A 24,725-nucleotide genomic window follows, 5' to 3' on the forward strand; every position below is an offset into this window, starting at 1 on the left:
TGATTGGTTGAGTGACACCACAGCAAGAGTACTGATTGACTGAGTGACTGACACCACAACAAGAGTACTGAGTGATTGATTGATGCCACAGTAAGCAGAATATAGAATGACAGTGACTGGTTAGCACCACAAATACAGAATCACACAACACATTGGTAACTCTAAATCATCAGTGTAAGAAAGAGAAGTACGTGTGGGAAACTTGCTTAGGGAAGCACAGAATGCTCCCAACTCAAGTGTCTGTGAGGTGATGAGGGGGGGAAGTAAGACTGGGAGGGCAGCAATGTTGAGGGAGACCCAGGGCACCCAGCAGCAGCAGCAGCAGCAGCAGCAGCAGTAGCAGCAGCAGTAGCAGCAGCAGCAGCAGCAGCAGCAGCAGCAGCAGCAGCAGCAGCAGTGTGGGCAGCTTGAGCCAGTGTGGGCCGGCATCCCTGTGTTGCACGCCACCGTGTCTCGCTGTAGTAGTGACTGCACAACACACACGCATTGCCTTACGTTTATTTGGTTATTCTTTTATTGTTTATTTTTCTTTTATTATGATTTGTTTAGTTCTGGAATGTTTGTGTGATGCCAAGTCGCTGTATACTTTTAGCCAGCAGCAAGAGCAGCAGCTACAGCAGATGAAGTGCATTGGCGGCACAGCATGTGGGTGCCGCTCACCTCTTTATTTATTTTGTCTTGTGATATAAGTTTGGCAATATACTTCTCTTCAGGAGAGTCAAAGCCGGCCTCCCCCATTGTTCCCAGGAGGGCAGTCCCCCGGGCCTGCCCCTCCCCCAGGGGCCGAGGCCGCATGGCCGGCATTGGCTCCCCCAGCCTGTCCCCCTCTGACCCGCCTCTCCCCACAGCAGCCCGGTGTTGTCCCGAGCCCTCACCTGGCACACCCCGGAGCCACCGACGGACAGCCGCGCCTTCGTGCAGAGAACGCACTCGACGCTCTGCTAGACGAGCTGCAGACCTTTGCCCAGCCACCCTCTGAGGCCGGCAGCCGCAAGAGCAGCCTGGAGCCGCCCCCCACACCCCAGAGCACCACCGCACCTGCCACGCTCACCGCCAGCACCACCGTCAAGCGGCTGCCCTCCTTCCCCAGCTCTGACTCACAGTCCTCACCTGTCAAGACACCTGCCAGTGCCCTGTACCCTGGGGCGGCCAGCACGCTGCCCCGGGCAGCCAGCTCCAACCCTGCCCTCCCCCCACGGGAGGGGCCTGGCCAGAAACTTGGCCTGGCCCAGGTGCTGCAGGGCATGGGCCAGCCTGGCGACCCACACCGCCTGCCGCCGCCGCCGCCGCCCCGCACCTCGTCCCGCTCCCCCATGCTGTCGCCCACATCACCGCTGGCACCGGCTGGCCGAGCCGTGTCTCTGCCACCAGGTGGGCCAGTGGTGTCCAAGGTGGGCGAGGTGCTGCGCAACGCTGAGGGCCGGGAGCTGTATGGCCCAGTGCTGAGGCAGCGGCCGCCGCTGGGACGTGGCTCCTTCAGTGAGGACTCCACCGCTTCCTCTGCCTCCACCAACAGCTCCACCAGCAGCGCCAAAGCCGGCCAGTTGTCCTCCAATAGCAGCAGCACAGAGAGCGTCAACTCCCAGGAGGGGGCGGCACCCCACCGGCCACTTGGCACTGGTGGGCCACCCCCCACGCCTCCCCCCAAGCAGCGGCAGGAGAACCTGGAGGCACGCCACATGGAGCTGCTGCGGCGTCAAAGGCAGCTGCAGGAGCAGTACCAGCGGCTGCAGTCATTACAGCGGAGTGGTGGCCGGCCCACCCCAGCCAACATAGACCTGAAGAAGACCGGCAGTGAGAGTAACCTGACAGCACGTCTGGGCCTGTCCCTTGCCCCTGCCCCTCCCCATGGCTCCCTCTCAAACCTGTCCTCCCCCAGCACCCACACCAACACCCTCCCCAACCCCAAGACCTCCTCAGCCGCCCTTTCGGCAGGCAACGGTGGCCCCACCTCGCGCCGCCCTGCTGGCCTGGTGGAGACGGACATCCTCTGAGCCGCTGCTGCTGCACCCTCTGGGATGTGTACATATGTACAGCACACACACGGACGGATGCCATGCTGCAAGGGACAGCAGCACAGTGCTATTCCTTCGGAACCTTCTCTCATTGTTCTTGTCGCCGCATGATGTTTGTCAGCGCTGATGGGACGCCGCGGCCCCACGCCACATGTGGCCGCTGCCGCACCAAACAATCAAAACAGACTCTGCCCACCACCATTTGGCCAAGGAGGGCCGGCGCATGCCCGGCCACACTGTCAAGTCCTGTGTGAATTTGGATTGACTGGTTGCTCAAGATGAAGGCAGGTCAGGCAGGTCAGGCAGGTGCAGGCTGAGGCAGTGCAGGCCCTGCCTCTCCCCTTCTGGGCCTCCTGCACAGGTGACATTTCTGCCACTACAAGCAATTAGCTCACACAGGTCTGTGGCTGGGGAGCAGCAGCAGTAGCAGCCCATGGGTGGCTCATAGCACAGCAGGACAAAGCCAACCAGTAATCTGACCTGCCTCCAAATTGGTGGTGAAATCTCCAATCTCATGGCCAGAGGACATCCCAGAGAGTCAGTCCTCTGTGGCAAAATGGTGGAGTCCTGCAGGGAATGTGCTGGATGCTGCATTCCATCAAAATTAACAGGAATTACTATGTTAAGAGGATTTACACAAAACAGTCAATCAGAATCTCCCCCCACCCTGCCTGAGGGTGCATGAGGCAGACAGACAAACAGACAGACAAACAGACGGGCGGTGCTCAGGGCTGCATCTCCAGGGTGGACAGAACCGTGTGCCACCATTCCTACCATGGAAGGAAACGCTCATGTACATAAGATTTATAAAACAAAGTCACACACGTTCTATGTATTTACTGTACGAGTATGTATGTCTTAAGTTCTGGGACTGCCCTCCGCCTCCTGCCCTTGGGTTCTCCCCCACGGTGGCATGCGTGGTGGTGACTGCCGCAGCACACATCTTGCAGAGCGGCCATGGGGCTGTGTGACGGCACGCAGGCCGGGGCATCACACAGCACCACAACACCACCACTCCAGGCCAGACCTTGACCCTCACACACGCTGGAAACAATCACTCTGACTGTTCAACTCTGACGGGATTCTCACTAGTTTCCTTAGCGCTGCGTCGCTGGCTGGTGAAGACTGCCAGTGCCTCGGCTCAGACAGTATTTACACACCCTCAGGAATCTGCCGGATGTCACTATTGATAGCAAAGAAAGTATAAAGAGAGACAATAAGTCCTTACAGCAGCAGGCTCCTCAAGTTTGGTGCACTACCAAGACCAGGCTGTGGTGTGTCTGCCGGTGCTGGCAAGATGAGCACCCTGCAGCAACACCTCACCTTCCTTGCTATCCTGACCTGTCCTCTCCTGCTCTCAACCAAAGGTTACTCAGTATTAATAAGATGCTGCCCCTGTGTGTTCCCCTGGAGTCTAGCGCAGTGCAGGGCAGGAGTGTGCTGCACTGCTCGGGGCTGACAGCTTCTCCGTGTGTTTACCTCCTCCTGGCCCAGCTGTGATCCCCCAGCAGTGAATGCATGACCAGAACACCCCTTAATTCATTGTTGATATTCATTATTAATCTCAAGAACGTACGTAACACTGACTCAAAGGGAGGAAAGATAATAAAAGATGTTATGTATACTAACAATAACAACAGGAAAACTTTCACATCATCATCGTCTCGTAGCTTTTGATATCATTTTCCTAAACCGTGATGAAGCTTGTAACTCGCGCGTGTGTTTGATAACCGAGTATCTCTGTAGCTGCGTATTTCAGTACAACAACCCTGGAAGGACAGAGTGTGAAGAGAGCAAGTGGGGCCAGCTGCCTTGTAGAGATCAGACTATAGAGCTGTGTGGCAACCCTTCAACACACACACACACACACACACACACACACACACACACACACACACACACACACACACACGTCTCTACAGTCACACAATACTCACACAGTACTCATAGCTCAAGCTGTTCTCTTCTTCATGAGTGGTACAAGTTCTAGTCTCCATAACAGCACTACAGCAGTCTCCTCTACAGCACCTGACACCCACAGGAGTACATGACCCGCTCAATGCACTCTTGCCATTGCGCTGAAACACTTATGGTTCCGGCGATGGCCTCTGTCAGATGGTATTCCTTCTGTGCCAAAAATCAATCAGGAGTCGGCCTCTTTGCTGTGTGCAAGTAAAAAAAAACAAAAAAAGCAAGGGAAAGAAAGATTGATGGACGGGAAAGACATTATTGTGAGAAACTGTAGTTTGTGACTAAGCAATATTTTGTATGTTTGTCCGACGAGTTATAGCAACAATCAGTGTTATCTACCTCTGTGACTCACCAGTGCTCCTCCTCTGTGACGTGTGTAACACAACAAGACATGGAGAGCAGGTTAAAGGAAAACGCAGCAGCCATGGCCAGAGTCTTTTACATTTCTGCGAGGGCTGCCGCATCAAAACTCATATCACAACATAATTAATTTGTTTTATATTTTACGGTAGAGAAGAAGAAAAAAATCGATGACAAACTTTGGCAATTTTGATGTATCATCTCGAGAGTTCTTTCCGCCACTGTCTCGGTGGCTCGCTTTCCTGTGATTCGTTGGAGTTTTGTTCCCTGCCAGCCATGCGAGTCGGCAACGAGGAATTTTGTTGTTTCTGTGGCATAGCTAGAAATCTGCCAGGGTTTATTTTCTCTCAGTGTGCTGCTTCTGAAGACAAGACATACAGGAAGTCTTTGGTTCACGCCACTTGTCATTCTGTGCCGCCAGTCGTCTCTCTGCAGCCTCACGCTGGCCCCTGTATTCCAAAACATTTCAAACTCACCTCAACTGTTTTTTAACAGTCTGTAGTAGATGTTACCAGGTTTCCAAGAGTGTATGACTTTTTGTGGTAACAGGTCCTGCGCCATCAGTAGAAGAAGCACCCATGCAAACCTAGTCATCTCAGCAGCTTTTGAAAACAAGAGAGAGAACAAAACATTTAAGAGTACAGGGCAAGGAGAGCCATCATACATGACCTCAGGGTAGCTTCATGGTACCTCTCCTCTGGTCTGGCCTGCAGGAGTGACTATAGCAATGAATAAGTGGCGTGACCCAACAGCTTCCTATATTCCTCAGTCCCATAGGTGCCTAGAATGAAGACGATCATATGAGTAGCCTGCCCTGCACGCCCTCGGCCGCCCCACCGACACCCTCACGTCACCACAGAGTAATGACGGTCTTGTGCTGTAAGATACGAGTGTATTTATTACGGATTGACTTTCAGGGTGTGTGACGGATGTTTCTAGACGTGCAATAGTTTGAAGGAGCAGTAAGATGTCTTGGTTATCATGTGAACAAAATGTTTTCTTGATTTGTGAATGTGTGTATGATAGTTTTCAAGAGTTGTAAGATATCTTTGTTTCTCTTGCAGAATTAATTTATTGATAATTTCTGAATGTGTGATACTTTCAAAGATTCACAAGATATCTTTGTTTTCCTGTGAATTCAATATTTTCATTATTTAGGAATGTACGATAATTTCAAAGAGTTGTACAATATCTCTGTCTCCTGGTGAACTGAACACCCTTAAAACTCCTTAGCATAGTCAGAAAACAGAATACATACATTTTTATAAATTTTTCACCACTAAGAAAGCATAACACAAGCAGTGCCAAAGTAATGAATGAAACAGTCATGACACATTTTCTAATAGACCAATGCCGTGTAGGTCAAGGCAGGACCAAGGTGGCGGTGGTGGTGGCCCCGGCAGGACGTGCAGGCGGCCCCTCAGGGTAGCAAAGTCTCACTCTTCCTGCCGCCTCTGCTTCACCTTCATGTTTTCGCCTTATTAAATAGTCTACATAAATTTATCAATTAAAAGAAAGAAAGCCTTCACAAAATAGTGTTGACATAATGCATGGATAGATATTATGAGTTAATTCTTTGTAACTTTAAATTTCTGTAATATACATATGCATATATTGTAATTTTATAAGGAGTTCTAACTTATGGGAAGGTGTGTGGTGGTGTGGTTAGAGGGACACACTTGCTGTGCCGCCATGGTGCAGGTGTGGGGTACTTAATTAACTGGGTTCTCAGGTGATGTGGAAGAGGAGAGAGATTGAGGTGCATTCATGAAGCTGCAGGAAAATGGGAAAGCTTGAATAAACAAAAAAAATGTATGCAGAGTTACTGTTGTGTTTCATTACTTAAAAAAGAAATGTTACAAAAACTAAATAAATAATAAATAAATAATAATAATAATAAAGTAAAGATTAAACGTTTCATGTCTGTCCGAGTCTAGTTCCTTGCGTCTTGTTAATTTCCTTACGATGGGCTCAGCGATTTTAAGAACTACATTAATTTTTATCCTTTCTTTTTATCGAATCTCTAGGCTTAAGCGTTCCTTCTTGCCGAGGCGAGGAATTACTGTTTCCGGGAACCCACCACAAGAGCCGAGGGTTGATGAGAGCTGGTATGTGTACTATATGTCCTGTTAAACTTATTTCAATGATAAAAAAAGATATGTTTGCCACAAATAAAACTGCAATTACACTCATCTGTCTATTCCCTTCCAGCATTGGACAGGGATGGGGGAGTGAGGGGAGATGGGATGGTGGTGAATGTGAGGCTGTCATGGGAGGGAGAGAATGGGATGGGATGCTGTGACAATCAGGAGGGAAGAATGGTGGAATGGAAAATTATGGAGAAGAGGAGGGATGGGAGGCTGTGACAATAAGGAGGAAGGGAGAGATGGAATGCTGTAAGGAAGAAAAGAGATGGGATGCTGTGAAAGGGAGGAGGAAGGGAGGGAATGAATGCTGAAAAGAAGGAAGAATGGAATGATGTTGAATTGATGGATGGAGGAACTAGATTTCTGAGGCGTTGAACAATTCAGCTTTTTAAAGGAAGAAAGAAGAGAGAAAATGCTGTAGTGGACACAAAATATGCAAGATTTATGAGTCACAGTGGCCATAGGTTAAGGTGAGGAGTGGCTCTGCTATTTCTAGGTAGCTGTGTCACCAAATAGTGTTTATACAGAGTAAAGGAAATGATAAATTATATGCCTCAGAATCAACACATACTTCTCAGTGTCTGTATAGGAAGAAACCATGCAAACTCAGCAAATATCATGTGTTGGATAGTCAGTTAACCAAGGCAATTTTCCTATCTGTCCTTACAAGCATCTCCTGGATATGCTCCTCCCAAAGAGAGAGAGAGAGAGAGAGAGAGAGAGAGGATGGGGGAAGAATTAAAATGGTTTGGTGATGCAGTGTGTGTGTGTGTGTTTGTGTCTTGTCAAGTTGCCATGTCTTTCATTGTATAGACAGTGATACAGTATGTGTGTGTGTGTGTGTGTGTGTGTGTGTGTTGCCATCCAGAAGAATAAGAATATGTTGTCATAATATATATATATATAGAGAGAGAGAGAGAGAGAGAGAGAGAGAGAGAGAGAGAGAAATTTCTTTCTTGATATTATTATGAAAGATTCGTAATTTGATATATATATATATATATATATATATATATATATATATATATATATATATATATATATATATATATATATATATATATATATATATATATATATATATATATATATATATATATATATATATATATATATATATATATATATATATATATATATATATATATATATATATATATATGTGTGTGTGTGTGTGTGTGTGTGTGTATGTATGTATGTATATTATGACGACATATTCTTAAAGCATGGATAAAATGGAAATAACGCGACATCATTTATTTATCTTCTGGATAGGCTGGCTGTATCGCCTTTTTTTCAAAGTTATTTATTCATCTTTAGGTTTTTATTTTGGTATTTTCTCCATGTCTGACCGGAAATCCCTGGAAATTTGTTAAATATTGACAGAGGTAGAGATAGGAATAATAACACCGTTGCGGGCGGGAAGGTGAAACAGAATGAGATCAGATAAATGTTAAATAGTCACACCATTATATCTAATAATTATAACAGTGATACAGAGATATAACAGTTGACACAATAACAAGAGGTATAGAAGAGTAACACCGTTGTCGAGGCAGGAAGGCGGCGAGGTAATGGCGGGCGGCGGTGGCGGGGCAGCAGCAGACGACGCGAGCATGGCAGGCTTCCACGACAAGAATTCCCGAGTGGTGGGCACATGGAAGGTACTGGGGCCTCCACACGCTCTACTGCCACCCACACACGCTCCACCACCCTCACACCACCGCCCCTTCACCCAGTATATGCATCCCATCCACATCGATTGCTTCCATTCATCTATCTCAACCTGACAAGGATTTTTTTCTTCATCCTTTCTGTTGTTTTATGGTTAGTTTGGCTTGTTTCTTTTCCTTCTTGATATGTTTCTGGGTAAATCTTACTTTTGGCATCTCCTTGGGCTGGGAACGCAAAAATGAGTGAAATCTGGTCTTTGAGAAAACTCTACAGGAAATGTCACTATTGCGGAAATTTCGGGGCTGGGGAAGAAAATATAACCAAAATATGGGCTCCCAAACTTAATCTAACAACGGAGCTACGCCCCCGGTGAACCCCCTTTCCACTAACCTAAAGGAGGCTTCTGTCATATTGTCAACATTACCTCAGTTGATGCTGTTAAGATTATAAAGCAGATGCCGTCTTCTTTTCATATGAGGGTAAGACGCCAAGAAATAAGGGAAGCAACAAGAAACTGTCAGGGCTACACATGGCAGTTCCTGTAGAGAGACACTTGATAACACACTACATATCTGCCAAAGCAAACTCTTATATCCTTTTCATTTAAATTTCCAGACATCACTCACTCACATGCTAAATAAGATCATGAAGAAACTGACATGACATTACTTCCATGGCTAGACACACACCACTAAGAATTCCTTGTGCTTGTTGCAGATAATTGAGTGTGTGTCCCTCTCAGGGTCATCAGAAGCTACTGGCATTGAGGGGTAAGTGTCTGCTGCTGCTGAGGCTGTACTGGCGGTTTGGGAGGGAGTGTGTTAGCTATAGAGGTGTGAGGGGTGATACAGTAAGCAAATCAGTGTTGAGGAGCATCTTTTTCTTATATCTTTTTAAAATCTAAGTTTATCAAGCTTGAATCAGTGTCTCTAGTCTTATCCTTAATTGAAGCTCCTAAGAATGTTTTCTACAGCACCTTGTTGTATCCTTTATGCCACTGAAATGCTGCTCATCTATTTGAGAACCATTTTCTTTCTATGTCTTTGTTTATCTAAGTTTATCAAGCTTGAATCAGTGTCTCTAGTCTTATCCTTAATGCAAACCCTAAAGATATTGTCTAGAGCACCTTGTATTGTATTTGAATGGGATGATAGATAGAAATAGATAGGTATGTTTCATACTGGGACTGCCACGTGTAGGCCTGATGGCTTCTTGTAGCTTCCTGTATATTATGAAATCACTCCTAGCACTTTCATCCTTTCCAGCACTGAGTTTGTCCTGTCTGAGGCTGGGGACGTGACGTGGAGCGTGACGGACAGCTGTGACTCCCTGCCACTCTTCTCCTGTCAGATGTATGAGGTGTACACTTACCAGAACCTGCAGTGCTATGGCAACCGCACCCTCCTTCGCTTTGCTGCCTACAATGGACACATCATTGAGTTTAGGGTGCGAATAATTGTTTGTTTATTTATTTACAGTCTATCCTCCTCTGATGCAAATTTCTGTTATGTGATTTTCTAATACGGCTTAAGATACAGAAGAAGGATCTCTTAGATGACCAAGATGCATTGTCTGTGATGATGTGGCTTTTCATGTTAAAACATAGTATTTCTTTGACAAGAGCTGTGCAGAAGAAAAAAAAAACTCAGTAGATGAGGATTGACTGTATTTTTTTATTATTATTATTTATTTATTTATTTATTTATTTATTTTTATTTATTTGTGTGTGTGTGTGTGTGTGTGTGTGTGTGTGTGTGTGTGTGTGTGTGTGTATGAAGTGCTCTAGTCTTGGGCACCAAACATAATCATAAAAAGAATATCAAATGTCACATGTGTTGTTTTTCTTAATTTCTTGTGAATATCTGCTTTTAGAGCTTGATGTCTTATGTTCAGTAATTAATTTTCTCTCTCTCTCTCTCTCTCTCTCTCTCTCTCTCTCTCTCTCTCTCTCTCTCTCTCTCTCTCTCTCTCTCTCTCTCTCTCTCTCTCTCTCTCTCTCTCTCTCTCTCTCTCTCTCTCTCACAGCTGGACCAACCAGTGATGTCTCGGGACCTGATGCTGCTCACTTATGATGGATGGTTTATGTTGCAGTGTGAGAAGGTGAGAGGGTGAGAGGAGAGCATTGGGAGGGAGGGGGGAAGTGAGAGGGAAGCACAAGAAAGCAGGAATAGGGAGTTAGACAGCTGGTGAGAATGGATGACTGTTTGAGAAGTGAGGAAGAGAAAGGAATGAGATTTCTTGATAAATACAATACAACTTGAATGTCACTCAAAAAAGTATGTTTGTGTATAACTTGATTTATTTATGTATGTATGTATGTATCTACTATGTTGACCCATCGCCACACACAGCTGGGGGTTCCGGATGTGTCCCCCGACCTGCCCTACTCCCTGCTGCCGGCTCTCAATGACGGCTACTTCTCAGACATCACCATCACTGCCAAGTCAGGAAGGAAGGTAACTGTCCACTTCATTATCATTATTACTGTTGTCACTGTTATTGATGTGTTCATTTACGATCACTGGTGTCTGTGTGTCTGTTGTCACTGCTCATGTGTCTGTTATTCTGCTATCTATATGTTTTTCTGTTAGTCTGGACTGTCAACTTTGTCATCATTATCATCTCTGCTATCTAATGTCTGTTTGTCACTCTGCTATCTGTATCTCTCACTGCTGTCTGTATGTCTGTCTGTCACCCTGTTTCTCACTACCTCTCCTCTCATATTCCCACAGTTTGAGGTCCACAGCATCATTCTGCAGTCCAGCGTGCCAGACATAGAGTGGAGATGCCTGGAGGGAATGGAGGACCCAGCACTTGAAACTGTCCTCCACTATCTGTACACTCGATGCTTGCCTTCCACCCTCACCCCAGAGACTGCCCAGCGCACCCTGGATGCCACCGCTCACCTTGTCCCTGCCCTCACAGACCTCAGGGAGAAGTGTGAGATCTTTATTAGAAACACAGCTCTTAGAAACAGTAAGTGTGGGGGTCAAGGAGGGGACAGGTAGAGGATGGTATTTCTTTTGCTTGTAATACACATAAAACACTCTCTTTCTCTCGCTCTCTCTCTCTCTGCAGGGCTGGTGTCGCTGATGGAGGAAGTGCAAGAGTGTGTGGAGGTGATGGTACAGATCTTCAACCCAGCAGATCCAGCAGCCACCAGCCCCACACACCTCATCTCAGTCCTCAAGGCAGCGCTCAGACAGATGGCGATTGGTATGTGTCCTGTTGGTGTTGGGATCTGAGTATTGTGAAATGTGGTGAAAGATTAGATTAGGTAAGGGATGTTAAGGTTAGGTTAGGTTCTCTAGCTCAGAAAGGACAGGTACTGCTTTCTTGCTTGTTTAGGAGTGTGTGTGTGTGTGTGTGTGTGTGTGTGTGTGTGTGTGTGTGTGTGTGTGTGTGTGTGTGTGTGTGCTATGGTGTGGATAGTACATACATATAGTTACATATACAAGTACACACTTTCACTTTGACAGATGAAACACCCCTAAGAAAAAAAAATAATAGCAATAGTACCCTTAAAAAATCAATAATGAATGTGATGTAGGTGTGGTGAAGGTGGTGGAGCTGAGCCAGGAGTTTGAGCGGTGTGGGTGGCGGCTGACACAGAGCGAGCAGCACGAGGTGATGCGCTACACACGTTCCCGACTGCCACCCCTCCTGGTAACGGTGGTGCGGCTCCTAGGCAATGTACGGGCTTCCCTGGTGGCTCTCAATCATCACAAGCGGCAGCAGTTGGCTCAGCAGCTGGTTCCTGAGGTGAGGGGTGGCTGGGCTGTGTGGTAGCAGGGTTGTCTCTCCTTTGTCTTGTCCTGTAGTGTGGTGCCTCCTTGCAGCTTCCTCAGGGGTAATTGTGGCAGGGTAGTCAATATTTATTGCTTTCTATATACTGCACTCATATGATGGCTTCCTGCACCAACCCTTAGCTTTCTTATGTTCTAGTGTCATGATGTGTTTGCGTCTCTGTCCAGATCAGTGCGGTGCTGCAGACAGTGTGTGTGGATGTGGGTTCCCTGCGGACAAGCCTGGAACACATCATCCAGGCCTCCTCCACCTCCCTCGAGTCCTCACATTCCCCGACCCACCTCCTCGCCAAGTCCCTCAGAAATGTAAGTGTTGAGTCTAACTTAACCTAACCCAGCATAACTTAACCAAAACTAACCTAACTTAACGAGACTAACCCAACCAAACCAAACCAAACAAAGAACCAACAATTTTTCTCTCACTCCATCAGGATCTCCACCTTCGCGAACTGCAGAAGTTGAGAATCCTGCAGGAGAACTTAACCTCCTTCCTGAACTCCCTGGTGCACAAGAGGGAGCAGTTTGAGGAGATGGGGGGTGGGGCACGGGTTCGGGGGGTGGCCAGGATTATCAATCACTTTACAGAGGAGCTGATGGTGCTGACGCTGAGGCTGGAGGAGGTGGCTGTGGCTCTTGAGGACATGCTGGAGTGGTCTGAGTTCAAGTTTGTGTTCAAGGGCGCCACCTCAAAAGTGGTGAGTTGGTGTGACTGTTCTTTCTTCTTGGGTCTTTGTGAGGACTCAATTTTTAGGGCTGTTTTTGGTTTGACATGCTATTTTCATCATCATTTTTATCACTACACTTATCACCATTACTCACACACAGGGGAGCATTGTGGAGCGTCTGGTGGAGCATCGAGGAGTGATGGAGGCACTGGTGCTGGAGATGGTGGAGCGTGTGGGGCACCCAGCCTTCACCACGTCCCTGCAGCACCTTGGACTCCTGGCACCCTCACAGCATCCGTCAGCCGGAGAGTCTCCCTCACCTGTGGATTTGAAGGGGCAAGGTAATGGTGGAAGGAAGGAGGAAGGAGAATGTGTCTGGGTGCTTGGGTGTCCTCCTGTACCCATTGGTTTTGCAGAAGGAAGAGGAAGTGGTACATATATAGATTTGTGTCTTTTTCTGCTCCTTGTTTCTTGGTGTCTCTCTGTGCCCCTTGGTTTTGCAGAAGGAAGCTGGAGGAAGATATTTTGTTTTGTGTTTTGTGGTGGACAGACTTGTAATTTTTGTTGGCCTCTCTTCATTCTATGTAGAAAGAAGATGGGTAAGGACCAGAAGGAGGAGGAGGAGAAAAATGCTCATCTCTTTTCACCCTTCAGCAGAGTTCCGGCCCTCCCCTGAGGACCCCAATTCCCCAGGAGACTCGGATATCTTTGCTGACTCTGCCTCCCGCCCATCCTGCCCCTTGGACCAGCTCAGCGGTGGTGGTGGGGGTGGTGGTAGTGGTGGTGGTCGACAGCAGCAATCACTTCCACAGCCTCAGCAGCATTCCTCCTCCAACAATTCTTCGTCCTCCCAGTCTGAAGGGGACCCGCTCTCGGATGATCTCCCTAACTCCTTCTCTAAGGTGTGTTATAGAATGGTGTGCTGTTTAAGTGACACTGAGTTTAGTAGTGAATGATGCCTTTATTTTATTATGTTATGGCATAAAGACTGTGCCACCATCAACAATCTGAGGTGAAAATTGTAAAAAGTAAAAGGTATACATGTAATTAAGGTCAGATCCTCTCTTTAAAAAATAAAAGATAAATTAACATCCTCACATCACGCCACACTCCACCTCACACCTGCACCACCCCACAGCTCAGCTTGGTGCGGCGTGTGTGCGAGCCACCACCATCACGCAGCAGTCCCCTCGCTCTCAATGTGGCCCGCCTACTGACCTCACCCTTGCTCAGTGACATGACCTTTGTGGTGGTGCCTCCTGCAGGTGAGTGTGTGACACAGATCCAACCTGATCTGACCTAACCTCACCAGATGCTCTCTTTTGTGTTGAATATTCCTTTGCATATAGTGATGTGAAGGTTACAACTTGGAGAGAGAGTGAATAGGAATGGAAATGGATGAAGGGGAAGAGAGAAAGATAAGAGAAGAAAGGAGACAAATGTAAAAGCTTTGGTAAGTGAGAGAGAGAAGCAAATACTTTAACATAACTGTCGTACACTTCCAGATGACGAGACTTCACCTTCCTCCAGCCTTGAGGACCTGAACGCCATTGAGGGGCAGGACGCCAGGCCAGTGAGAGGCGCCGCCAAGGACTCCTGCAGCAGTGACTGGCCAGAGCACTGCACGCCCCCCCACCCTGGCGCCCCACAGCCCTCCTGCATCACTGCCACTACCACCACCACCACCGCCTCCACCTCTGCAATGCCCAAGGTGTCTTCAATTGTTGTCCGCAAGGTGAAGAAGTCCCTGAGCCTCGATCACCGTCCATCGGCGCGGGTGAGCCTGCCTTCCCACGCCTACAGCCTTGACTGTGATGCTGTGAGCTGTGTCGGCGATGGCGGGCTGCCCGACGCCTCGCCACGGACCAGGGAGAGCAGTGGTGACCGGGCCAACACCGACCCGGCCACTGCTGCGATCTGTGATGGTAGTGTTAAGTCAGTCCGGGGGGAGGAGGCAGTGGCCAGTGGGGCTGAGCGAGGCGGGAGAGGCAAGGCTGCACCGACCGCTCCTCACCCTGTGAACTGTGATACTAGTGGTGGGGTGACAGACCTCTCCTCCAGGGTGACACACTCACTGTGCTTGGGCCAGGCAGTGCAGGCTGTCAGTGACTTTAAGGCCTCAGCGGGGACCAAGGAACTGCCTGTCGCTGCAGGGGGCAAGAGGCAGGTGGAGGAGGGGGGTGTAGGCAGAGATGCAACCAGACAATCAAAACACCTTGAGGAAACTCAGCCAAAACCTGGCGAGGGGGAAGTGCCAGCCACCAGCGGCAAGAGTGACAGGAAGGGAAGACTCACCAAGTCACCAAACATTGTCATAGAGGACAGCCTCACCCCCACCAAGCCCCCTGAGCCCCTCGTCTCCCCAGCGTCGAGGGGCCAGCGGGGTGACGGCTCAGCCTGGGAGGGTGTGGAGCTGCACGCACACCGGGTGGTGGTGGCAGCGCGCTGTGAGTGGTTCAGACGTGCCCTGCTCTCCGGCATGAGGGAGGCCATTGACAGGTGAAGCTCAGGAGTCTTTTTTTCTGTCTTTTATGTCTTTCACACTTTATCAGAAAAGTCACATTGTGTTTTTTATTGCCATTTTTAACTTGATTCACATTTGAGATTCATGACGACCAAAATAAGAAAATACTAGTCTTTATTCTGTCTTACATTAATTTTCTAGGGACACTTTTTTTTCTGTCTTAATTCTTGCCTTCACCCATGTCAGAAAACACTACACACTTCATAAAGATTTGGTAATCTGATCCATATATATAACTGAAATTAATTTCATATATATACATTTAAATTCATGAATTGCATCTGAAAATTAAATCCACACCTGTTAGTTTAGTTCCTGGTGACAAGCAGAGCACACTCCCACAGGTGCATTGTGGTACATGGCTGCAGTGTCCACACCTTCCAATTACTACTCCAGTTCCTCTACGCTGGCCACGTGGACTGTTCTGCTCTGCCGCCGGACCAGCTGGTGGATCTCCTGGTGCTGGCGGATCACTATGGGGTCAGTGTGGTGTCTGGAAGTGTTCTGTTGTCAGTGGTTGAAGGTGTATGGAAGCTGTGATGATGAAGGCCTGTGTTAGGTTAGCCTGTAAACTCATGAACTTGTGAATTTGTTGAACAGGCTCTCTCTCTCTCTCTCTCTCTCTCTCTCTCTCTCTCTCTCTCTCTCTCTCTCTCTCTCTCTCTCTCTCTCTCTCTCTCTCTCTCTCTCTCTCTCTCTCTCTCTCTCTCTCTCTCTCTCTCTCTCTCTCTCTCTCTCTCTCATTCCAGTTGTGTTTGACATCTCAATCATTTCCCTGTGACAATTCTGAACACTAAAAACAACTTGTAAAATCTTTATAAGCTTTTAGAAATATAAATATTGCAATTTCTAGCCAGTATAATATTTAGAGATACCTGTAGAACAAGAATAAATACACACATACACACAAATTAACCTTTATTCAGCATATCCACACAATAGGTAGTCATAAAATAAGTTACTTCCCTCACTGTTTGTTCCTGAGGATGATGTGACCTTCCTCTCTCTCTCTCTTGTGCCAGGTTGATGCACTGAAGCTGCTGGTGGAGTCTGGTCTGGAGCAGCATGTTGATGATGATTCTGTGGTGCCGTTGTTGACTGTGGCCCATCATTGTAATGCTGCTCATCTCAAGGTATTGTGTGTGTTTGTGTGTGTGTGTTGGACTAGGTTTGTTTTATAAATTTTAGTTTTTTTTTGTGTGTTTTATATTTGTTTTTTTGTGATTTAACATCAAAACTTAACACTGTGGTCATTTAATGATCTATGTGTGTGTGTGTGTGTGTGTGTGTGTGTGTGTGTGTGTGTGTGTGTGTGTGTTTGTTTGTTTGTTTATCTGATTTAGTTAACTGCATAATACTGCATCATATAATACCAAACTCTCACATTTTCTCATAGATTCATTTATACTGTTAACAGACACACACAAACATACACACAGTTACCACACACCACTAATCAAACACACTAATAAACATCCACCACACCCTTAACTACCTAACGAGAAGCATGACACCTAACAACCCTAATACAGGAGGTGTGTGTGCATCACTGCGTTGTGAGTGCTGTGGTGCTGGAAGGGGAGACACTCACCCAGCTGCCTGAAGACCTGCGGCACCACCTTACTCTGGCACTCGGCAAGCACAGGTGTGTCATCTTGTCCTTGTCTGCCTTACCTGTTCTTGGATTATTAGTGTCTTTTTTTCAGTTTCAATTTGTGTCTTTTGTTTTCCCACTTACCTTTTTAGTATCAAAATTATTTACTTGTTGCTCTGGATTCATTAGTTTTTTTTTATCTGGTGTGTAGTTTGTCTCTCTCTCTCTCTCTCTCTCTCTCTCTCTCTCTCTCTCTCTCTCTCTCTCTCTCTCTCTCTCTCTCTCTCTCTCTCTCTCTCTCTCTCTCTCTCTCTCTCTCTCTCTCTCTCTCACTCTTTCTCTCTCTCTTGATTCATTAGCTCATTTCTTTTCACTTTATTTTCCACATGTCCTTTAATTTCCCTCTTCATTTCTCTTATTTCATTCAATCAGTCAATCAGTCTAAGTCAGTCAGTCAGTCAATCAGTTATTTCTCCCTCTTATGTTGCAGGAAGTGGTGGACAGGAGCCATAGGGGAGGAGGTGCTGGTGGGGGGTGAAGGTGTTGGGGGTGGGGAGGACAGCCCCCTCTCAGTCTCCTCCACTGATCCTCTCATTGATGACCCAACCAGCCTGATTCATCCACTCCAGGTAGTTTGTGCATGTGTGTGTGTGTGTGTGTGTTTTGATTTTGTGTCTTTTTTTTTATGCTCATTTTATGTCTTGGTTTATTTTCCTTTGTTCTGTTTTCTTTTATTGTCTAATGTTCTCTTTTATTTCTGAGTTCTTTTATTTCCTATAGTTTTCTGCTTTAGGTTTTTTCCTACTTTCATAGCTCATGTTTAGTTTTCTACTTTATATTGCTTATTTCCCATTATTTTTTTCTTTATTTTTTGGGCTCACTTGTTTTCTACCCCATTTTTTTCCTTGTATGTATCTTCTCTCTCTACTTTTCCCTCATGTTGTGCTCGGTATAGACAGCACATCCACACTGTAACCTTTCATTCTCTTCCTTCAGTCCTCCCTAATTCTCTCTTCTACAGCAGTGTGTCCTTGCAACTTTTTTTCCTTCCTTTTACCACCATATCAATCAGTCACTCTCCCTTGAGTCTCCTCCATTTCCATCTCTCCAGCAGCAGTGCATTTTCGCAGCTGTTTTTCCTTCCTTTTGACGCCTCGTATCAATTAAGTCACTTTCCCTATGTCAGTCCATCCTCCATTCAGTCTCCCCTCTTTCCATCTCCCTGACAGCAGTGTGGCATGTATGAGGACTCCACAGGTGAGGGCAGTGGTGGCAGTGGTGGTGGTGGCAGCAGCAGGCTGGAAGCAGTGGTTCAGCAGTTAAGAGAGGTGGTGGGTCAACAAGTCCCCCGCACCACTCTCATTCAGATCACACTTGCTGCTGATTATGACCTGAATCGAGCCCTCAACTTCTTCTTCACCTCCTCCTCCTCCTCCTCCTCGTCCTCCTAGGTCAGGTCAGAGTTGTAGATTCCTGGTGCCTGGTGTGGTAATGTAATGTGGTTTGGTCGGTTTTTTTCATGTGAGATCATTGTTGGTAGTTATAGTTTGTTAGCATTAGTAGTATTAGAGGTAGTGATGTGTACATATTAGCGGTCATTATTATTATTATTATTATTATTATTATTATTATTATTATTATTATTATTATTATTATTATTATTATTATTATTGTTATTATTTTGATTGATTTTATTATTATCAGCATTTTTATCATTATCTTTATATACTATTGTTATTATTATTATTATTATTATTATTATTATTATTATTATTATTATTATTATTATTATTATCATCATCATTACTATAATCAATATTATTAACCATAACCATTAAAGTTGCACTGAACATAGTCACTTGTCTTATCTTGCATATAAAGATGATACACACACACACACACACAAACACACACACACACACACACAAGACACCAAGAAAAGAAAAAGAAAAATCTACTTATTTTTTCTACTTTAATGGAGATCTACTTACACTGTTATCATTCCTGCGACATTTTACCAGCAGGTTACCCAGTGCCCATCAGCTCCTCACTGCACTAATAATACCACCACAGGGCATCCAGGCAGCCCTAATGGTGGTCAGCACAGGGGTGGCAGCAAAGGCAACACAGCTAAGAGATATCCTGAACCTTTCCCTAATTTACATTGTTATCCCTTGAGTGATGTGGTGCTATTGACCCTGGAAAGCTGTGTTGTCCCTGCTGTCGCCCCTGTGAAGGCATTTGGCATTTGTTTTAGCTATTTGGTGACCCCCTGTGAGCATCCTTGGGTTCTCGGGGGTGTATTGTGTCCCTGGAGATATTAGCGTGATATTCTGGTTGGTGCCGTGTGTGTGGGGTCGTGAGGGAGTCACGAAGTTGTGTTTTGGAGTTGCCTTCTCCCGTCACTCCCTGTTCCCTGCACTGCCTCTCTGTGGATGGTCATGGGTGTAGGGGGTGTATGCAAAAGGGACATGGTGTATACATTCTTGTTAGCCATGCATTGTTCACTGGCCAGCCCCGGGTCAGTGCATGTGTGGACTTAGTGTAGTTTTCATACAAGAGTATTTTTCGGTAGATATACGCTTACCTGTAGTGACATCTGCGCCTCTCCTGTCTGTCGGATACTGTCTGTCTGTCTGTCTGTCTGTGGCCCCTCGTAGTGTGTGTCAGATAGCCAGGATGCGTCTGTCACCTCCTAGACTGTCCTTTGTTATCAGTATTTGTTGTGCTGTCCTGCTGTCAGTCTGTCTGCCATGTGGGTTCAGACGGACTTTGTGGTGCCCCTTTCAATCACGGGAAGGGATGAAGTTGAAGCTGACTTTCATGATTACAAGTGAAGTGGCTTAGGAGTTGATCTTCACACCATTTGCTACCTTGATACAGCTTAAGGTATTGTGAGAAAGGAGATAAAGTCTTGAATATTGTCAGCATCTTAGACTGCTAGACTGAGCAGTTTTAGTGACAATTCAGTGCTAGAGTGTTTAATGGGAAGATGTAATCCCATTGTGCTCATAGAAGGGATGTGAGATGCGTTGAGGTACCATAGTGTGAGAGGACGGATAGAAAAGCAAGTAGCAAAGAGGAATAGAAAGGTGTGCTGTATTAAAAGGAGGCATAGAGTGTAAGTGAAGCCTGGCTGGAACCAAAGATGTAGTGTGAGGCAAAGAATATATTTATAGGATCACACCTTGACTTACCAAAGATCTTGCTTAAGGTTGTCAATTAGTGAGCAGCAGTAGGAGAGGAACATACATATATATCATCACGTTTATGTAGATTTTTCTCCATGGAAATTCCTTTTCACCCTTTCACTGCTATTTTGCAAGTTTTAAATTATTTACCTTTCTGAGACATCTTTTCTAGTTCCACAACCACTTGCAAACATTATACTGCCTAAAGATTGCAAGATGTACTCTTTTTATCCCTTCCTTTCTTTCATATGCACATAAGCATTCCATATAATGCCTTTAGCACTAAACTGTTGTATATTGCAGTGAAAGGGTTGAAAGTTTATGCTGTCCCAATGATAATTTTCTGTGATAGTAAATACATTCTGAATCAGAGAACCAAAGGTAGTACATTAAAAAAATAAAACTGATATGAAGTCCTCCCTTGAACCAGAATGAGTGAGTGGTTGGCAGGCACAGTGCTGGCCCTAAGACTGTACTGGGAGTCCTCGGTTTATGGTAGTCTTAGTTATCACCGTTTCGTGGTTACAATGCTGACAATGTTTGTTTCTGTACATTCCACTCTGCTATGTTTTTATGTTACTGATTCATTTCATTATTGTATGTCCTCTCCCTTTTTATGGATACAATGATTATATTTTCATGCCCTAGATTATGACTTTTACAGTACTATAGCATTAGCATTGGTGGTGAGAGATATACTGAGAACCACAAGAGTACCACTGATATTTGCAAGTGTAAGATATCCTTGACCCAGGCAGCTAGGAAAGGAGGGCAGAGATGGCAGTATGACAGCATTTATATGTAGTAATAACCAAACTATTAATCTGTCCATAGTCTGAAGGTGTCTTTATCGTTTCTTTTCCTCCCGTTTAGTGTATGTAGATGAAGAGCTATTTTTTATTTCCGTCATTTAAGTGTGAGATACATAGAGGTGATCCATTTTTCCATACTGTAGGCCATACCATATCAGTCCCATGCTCGACACGTTTAGAGTGCAAAGAGCCTCTTGGGCCGTATTTTTACTAGCATTTCCCTGAAGTGATAGTCTTGCCCTCCTGCCTGCACACCTCACACCTCCACACATAGCAATCAAAGCACCTGTTGCCCCATATTTTTACTAGCAGAGTATCACATTTTTCGCTGGAGAAGCCAAAGCGGTACTATCTAGATATGTATATGCTGTTTATATTTGTATGTTTGTGACACTGTTGGGTCAAGGTACAGGAATTTTGAGCATCTGTACTGGGGCGTCTGAGCAGAGAGAGTGGGTGCTCTAAGCCGCGGTGTTTGTGCACGTATTGTGTGCTTCTTCTCTTGGATGTTGGCACATACACACACACACACGCACACATGGGGATTTATTTGCGGGGCAGTATTTTGTGTGCCCAGGAACAGTGCAGGAAAGGTGGCATTGTTACCTTGGTTGGTTGAACTACTTTTGAGTATCACTGGAAAAGGAAGAACATGACAAATGACAGTGTGACAAGTGTGCTCACGAACAGTGCAGGAAAGGTGGCATTTCTTTGGTGGATCTACTTACAAGCATCATTAAAATAAGGAGGGAAAGAGAAACATGACTGAAATGCATAGCGTGCATGAACAGTGTAAGAGAAGTGGCATCATTACCTTAGTCTAACTACCTGGGTGCATCACTGAGAGAGGAGAGAAAGAAAATTACTGAAAAAGATGAAACTTAACCTTGAAAGACCTAAAAGGCTTCAGAGTAAAAAATTAATAAACATTCAACAATTTAAAAAGAACGAAAATGCTGGAAAGATGAAATGTAACCTTTGACTGCTTAAAAAAAAGAGAATTCTAATTAAAGATGAAGCATAAAAAAAGTGTCCAAAATATTACTTGTGCTAATCTAAGCTTCCAAATAAGTGATGTGGTGACTGATATTTTGGCACCACAGAAGCATCATCACTCAGTGCCACTTCATGACGAGTGCCAAGAATCTTCACTCTGCCAGACTTGAGGATGTCACCAATGCTTGCCTACACACTCCACTGCTGCTGCAATCCATGGCACTCATCTGTCACTTGTATCATTCTGTTTGTGTGTGTGTGTGTGTGTGTGTGTGTGTGTGTGTGTGTGTGTGTGTGGCCTTTTTCTGTCATTCATCTATTACTTGTATTATCCTCGTGTGTGTGTGTGTGTGTGTGTGTGTGTGTGTGTGTGTGTGTGTGTGTGTGTGTGTGTGTGTGTGTGTGTGCAGTATTACCAGGACACTTAAGCACTCCACACAAGAGTAACATTCCATACATACCCCCTGCCTGCCCAGCACTCGAAGACTGATCAGAAGAGTCATCTGGGCACCAACTTCAGTTTGTACGTTTCCTTCATTTTGTTCAGCACTGTATGTAGTTAAGTGGAACCTCTTTTTTTTTTCTTTTTAGGTGAGGAATTGATGAAAGCTTTAATTCCATCATGTATCATAAGTTTCTATGATGTGGTGATGTCATGATGGACTGATGCCAAAGATTGCTGTCAATTTTTGCTGTATTGAACCAACTGGTCATGTCTAACAGTGGGAGAATCTCACACACAAAGTCTGCTTTACTTGACTGATGAGTTCTGTCTGATAAAGCACAAAATTCCTTTATAAATTCTGCTGTATTTTGGTTCATATGTTCTGTCATGTGAGTGCAAAAAATTGTCACAGCTGCTTTAGTTAACTAACTGGTTCTGTCTGATGAAGAATTTAAACACTGTATTATTGGACTTGAACTATTAATTTAAGTTTATTATCATATTTGAGTATGAAAAACTCAATAGGAGGTCTATTAATTTACATTTTGGTGTGGAAGTGGTCACAGTTATGTAGATTTGTATTTTCCTGACTAAAACCTGAGTGTAATGCAGGACAGTTTGAGGATGAGTGGGTGTTGTATGGTACAGGACTTGTGCACCTTACGGCTTGATGTGTCTCACTGTTTGTAGGATTGAGACTGGTGTGTAAGATCAAGGTGATCTTTTAGCAAGGGACAAACAAAGGTAGTCATCTCCATATCATCCTGTTATGAAGCATTCCCTCTCTCCATGTTCTGTGTGTCAGTAGTGAGTGGATACATGTGTCATCAGACTTTATCAGCATCTCCATCAGCCTCCATTTTCTTAATCTAAATGAGGTACATGAACTGGAGACTTTTCAGTCTTTTTCCAAGGGTAATCTCCATTTTAAAAGTTACATCTTTGGTCCATGTTCTCAAACGATTTGCCATCTCGTCTTGACTCTTTTAACAGGCTTTTGTGGCAGTCATCGTGGTTCTCAAGGGTGTTTTAAAAATTCTAGTAATAGTTTAACATGAATTCTGCATCTTGAATGAGGAAAACACTATGAGAACCCGACAAATCATCCATGTGGCCTTTAAAATAGCAGTGGTGGGAGAACAAAATGTTTCAGAATAGGAGCCTTTATGCCACAGCTTATTGCCACAGACCAGACTAGCCCTTCCTCCCACAGCATCCCAACCACTGCACACTTGTGGCCATTGCACCACCACCTGTACATACAGTCCCACCAGCTGTTACTCCACCTGTAGCACTCAGCCTCAGCAGCAGGTAAGCAGGCTGCTTGTCTGTCTGTCTGTCAGCCACACGTCAATCTTCCTGTTGTTCCCGTTGTTCCGTTGTGTTCAAGTGTCTACTGTTGTTGCTCTTGTTTTCTATCGTGCTGGTCCCCTAGGCATCATGGGGTGGGGTGAGGCCTCCACCTGCCGCTGCCCCCTGGCCGTGTGATAAAAGGGACCCACTGTTTGACCTCAGCCACAGGAGCACACTGTCGAGGGTCAGGCACGAACTAGTGAGTGCCACAACCCTCCCAGCCTCCCTAGTAAGATACATTCCAGATTGTTTTCTGCTCCGTGCGTTGAGAGGGGAACTGGCCCTGTCTGTCTCCCATGCCTCAGTGATAGGGTTAAGCCAGACAATCAGACGAGATGGTGGGGCATTGGTGTATTATAAGGCGCTGGGATGCGAGGGCCAGCTTTTCTCTCCCCCATCATTCATTGTTTGAATCTAGTGGATTTAGTGCCGGTCGTGGTTGTCACATGCAGTAAAACCTCACTCTAATTAACTATAACATACCAGGATCCACTTTTCACCTGCAAACTGGTGGCATTTGTGGGAACAGGACATTGCCTGCACACCAACACCACTGTACATTTGAGCTGCAGGTGCACAGATGACATGTGCTAATATTTCAGTGAAAACACACACCATGTGAAGGCGCAGGACTTAGCTGTACATGGGCCTGCCTGTCTCCATGCCATGTTGTGCTTAGAGTGAGGTTTTCCTGCACTGTGATGCCCCACACTGGCGTTGTCGCCCCCAGCAGACCACCGAGGGGCTGTGCCAGGCACCGACTGGCTTAGTCGTGCTGCTGTAATGAGTAGACTGGCATCAGTCCTCTAGGTCAATGGTTCATGCCAAAGAATAAGATAGTTTGCTGCGTCTCTGTCTCACTTCCTGGGTGGCCATCTCTCCGCTGGTGAGATTGTTGACTGGTTTGTGTTGTATTGTTGAATATAATTTTTTTACTGCTTCCTGTGTACCCTCAGAGTTATGAGTGTTGAGTGCTGCCGCTAATGGCTGTTTTCATACTCATTTTGGTTTGTTAGATCATTAAAAATGAAGCCCATGAATAAATATTTTAAAAGTCTTGTGTAGTTTCCACATCATCATTATCATTATTAATAAGCTAGTTTTGCTTACTCTTTACAGAGTTGTCTCACATTAAGTGAATCATTCCAGCTAAAATTTACAGCAAGAATAGA

At 45.6% G+C, this 24,725-nt stretch overlaps 2 protein-coding genes across 12 annotated transcripts in view; both read left to right on the plus strand.

Annotated features, from left to right (window-relative positions):
• LOC135097365 (coiled-coil domain-containing protein AGAP005037-like) overlaps positions 1-6,534 on the plus strand; it is a 67,751-nt gene extending 61,217 nt beyond the window's left edge. For 6 of the 8 annotated variants that reach the window (XM_063999180.1, XM_063999179.1, XM_063999181.1 and 3 more), the window contains one exon: positions 849-6,534. In XM_063999180.1, coding sequence (XP_063855250.1) covers positions 849-1,994 — 1,146 coding nt within the window. In that variant the 3' untranslated portion in view covers positions 1,995-6,534. The remainder of the gene's footprint in view (positions 1-848) is intronic. The other 2 variants (XM_063999182.1, XM_063999185.1) reach the window with 1 other exon arrangement.
• A 1,474-nt stretch (positions 6,535-8,008) lies between these two features.
• LOC135097368 (uncharacterized) lies at positions 8,009-24,610 on the plus strand. Of its 4 annotated transcripts, none has more exons than XM_063999192.1 (19): positions 8,009-8,157; positions 8,885-8,937; positions 9,433-9,613; positions 10,193-10,267; positions 10,519-10,623; positions 10,900-11,143; positions 11,246-11,383; positions 11,718-11,929; positions 12,142-12,279; positions 12,405-12,668; positions 12,799-12,979; positions 13,293-13,540; positions 13,777-13,903; positions 14,144-15,137; positions 15,507-15,642; positions 16,185-16,295; positions 16,695-16,807; positions 17,247-17,385; positions 17,986-24,610. In XM_063999192.1, exons 1-19 carry the CDS (start codon positions 8,068-8,070, stop codon positions 18,205-18,207), a joined length of 3,771 nt encoding a protein of 1,256 aa, XP_063855262.1. In that variant the 5' UTR covers positions 8,009-8,067; the 3' UTR covers positions 18,208-24,610. The 4 variants fall into 4 exon arrangements, with proteins under 4 accessions (XP_063855262.1, XP_063855263.1, XP_063855264.1 ...); XM_063999193.1 differs by having other exon boundaries at positions 17,989-24,610; XM_063999194.1 differs by having other exon boundaries at positions 13,296-13,540.
• The last annotated feature ends 115 nt before the right edge of the window (positions 24,611-24,725 follow it).

Source organism: Scylla paramamosain, unplaced genomic scaffold (assembly GCF_035594125.1).
Source record: "Scylla paramamosain isolate STU-SP2022 unplaced genomic scaffold, ASM3559412v1 Contig18, whole genome shotgun sequence".
Lineage (NCBI taxonomy): Eukaryota > Metazoa > Arthropoda > Malacostraca > Decapoda > Portunidae > Scylla > Scylla paramamosain.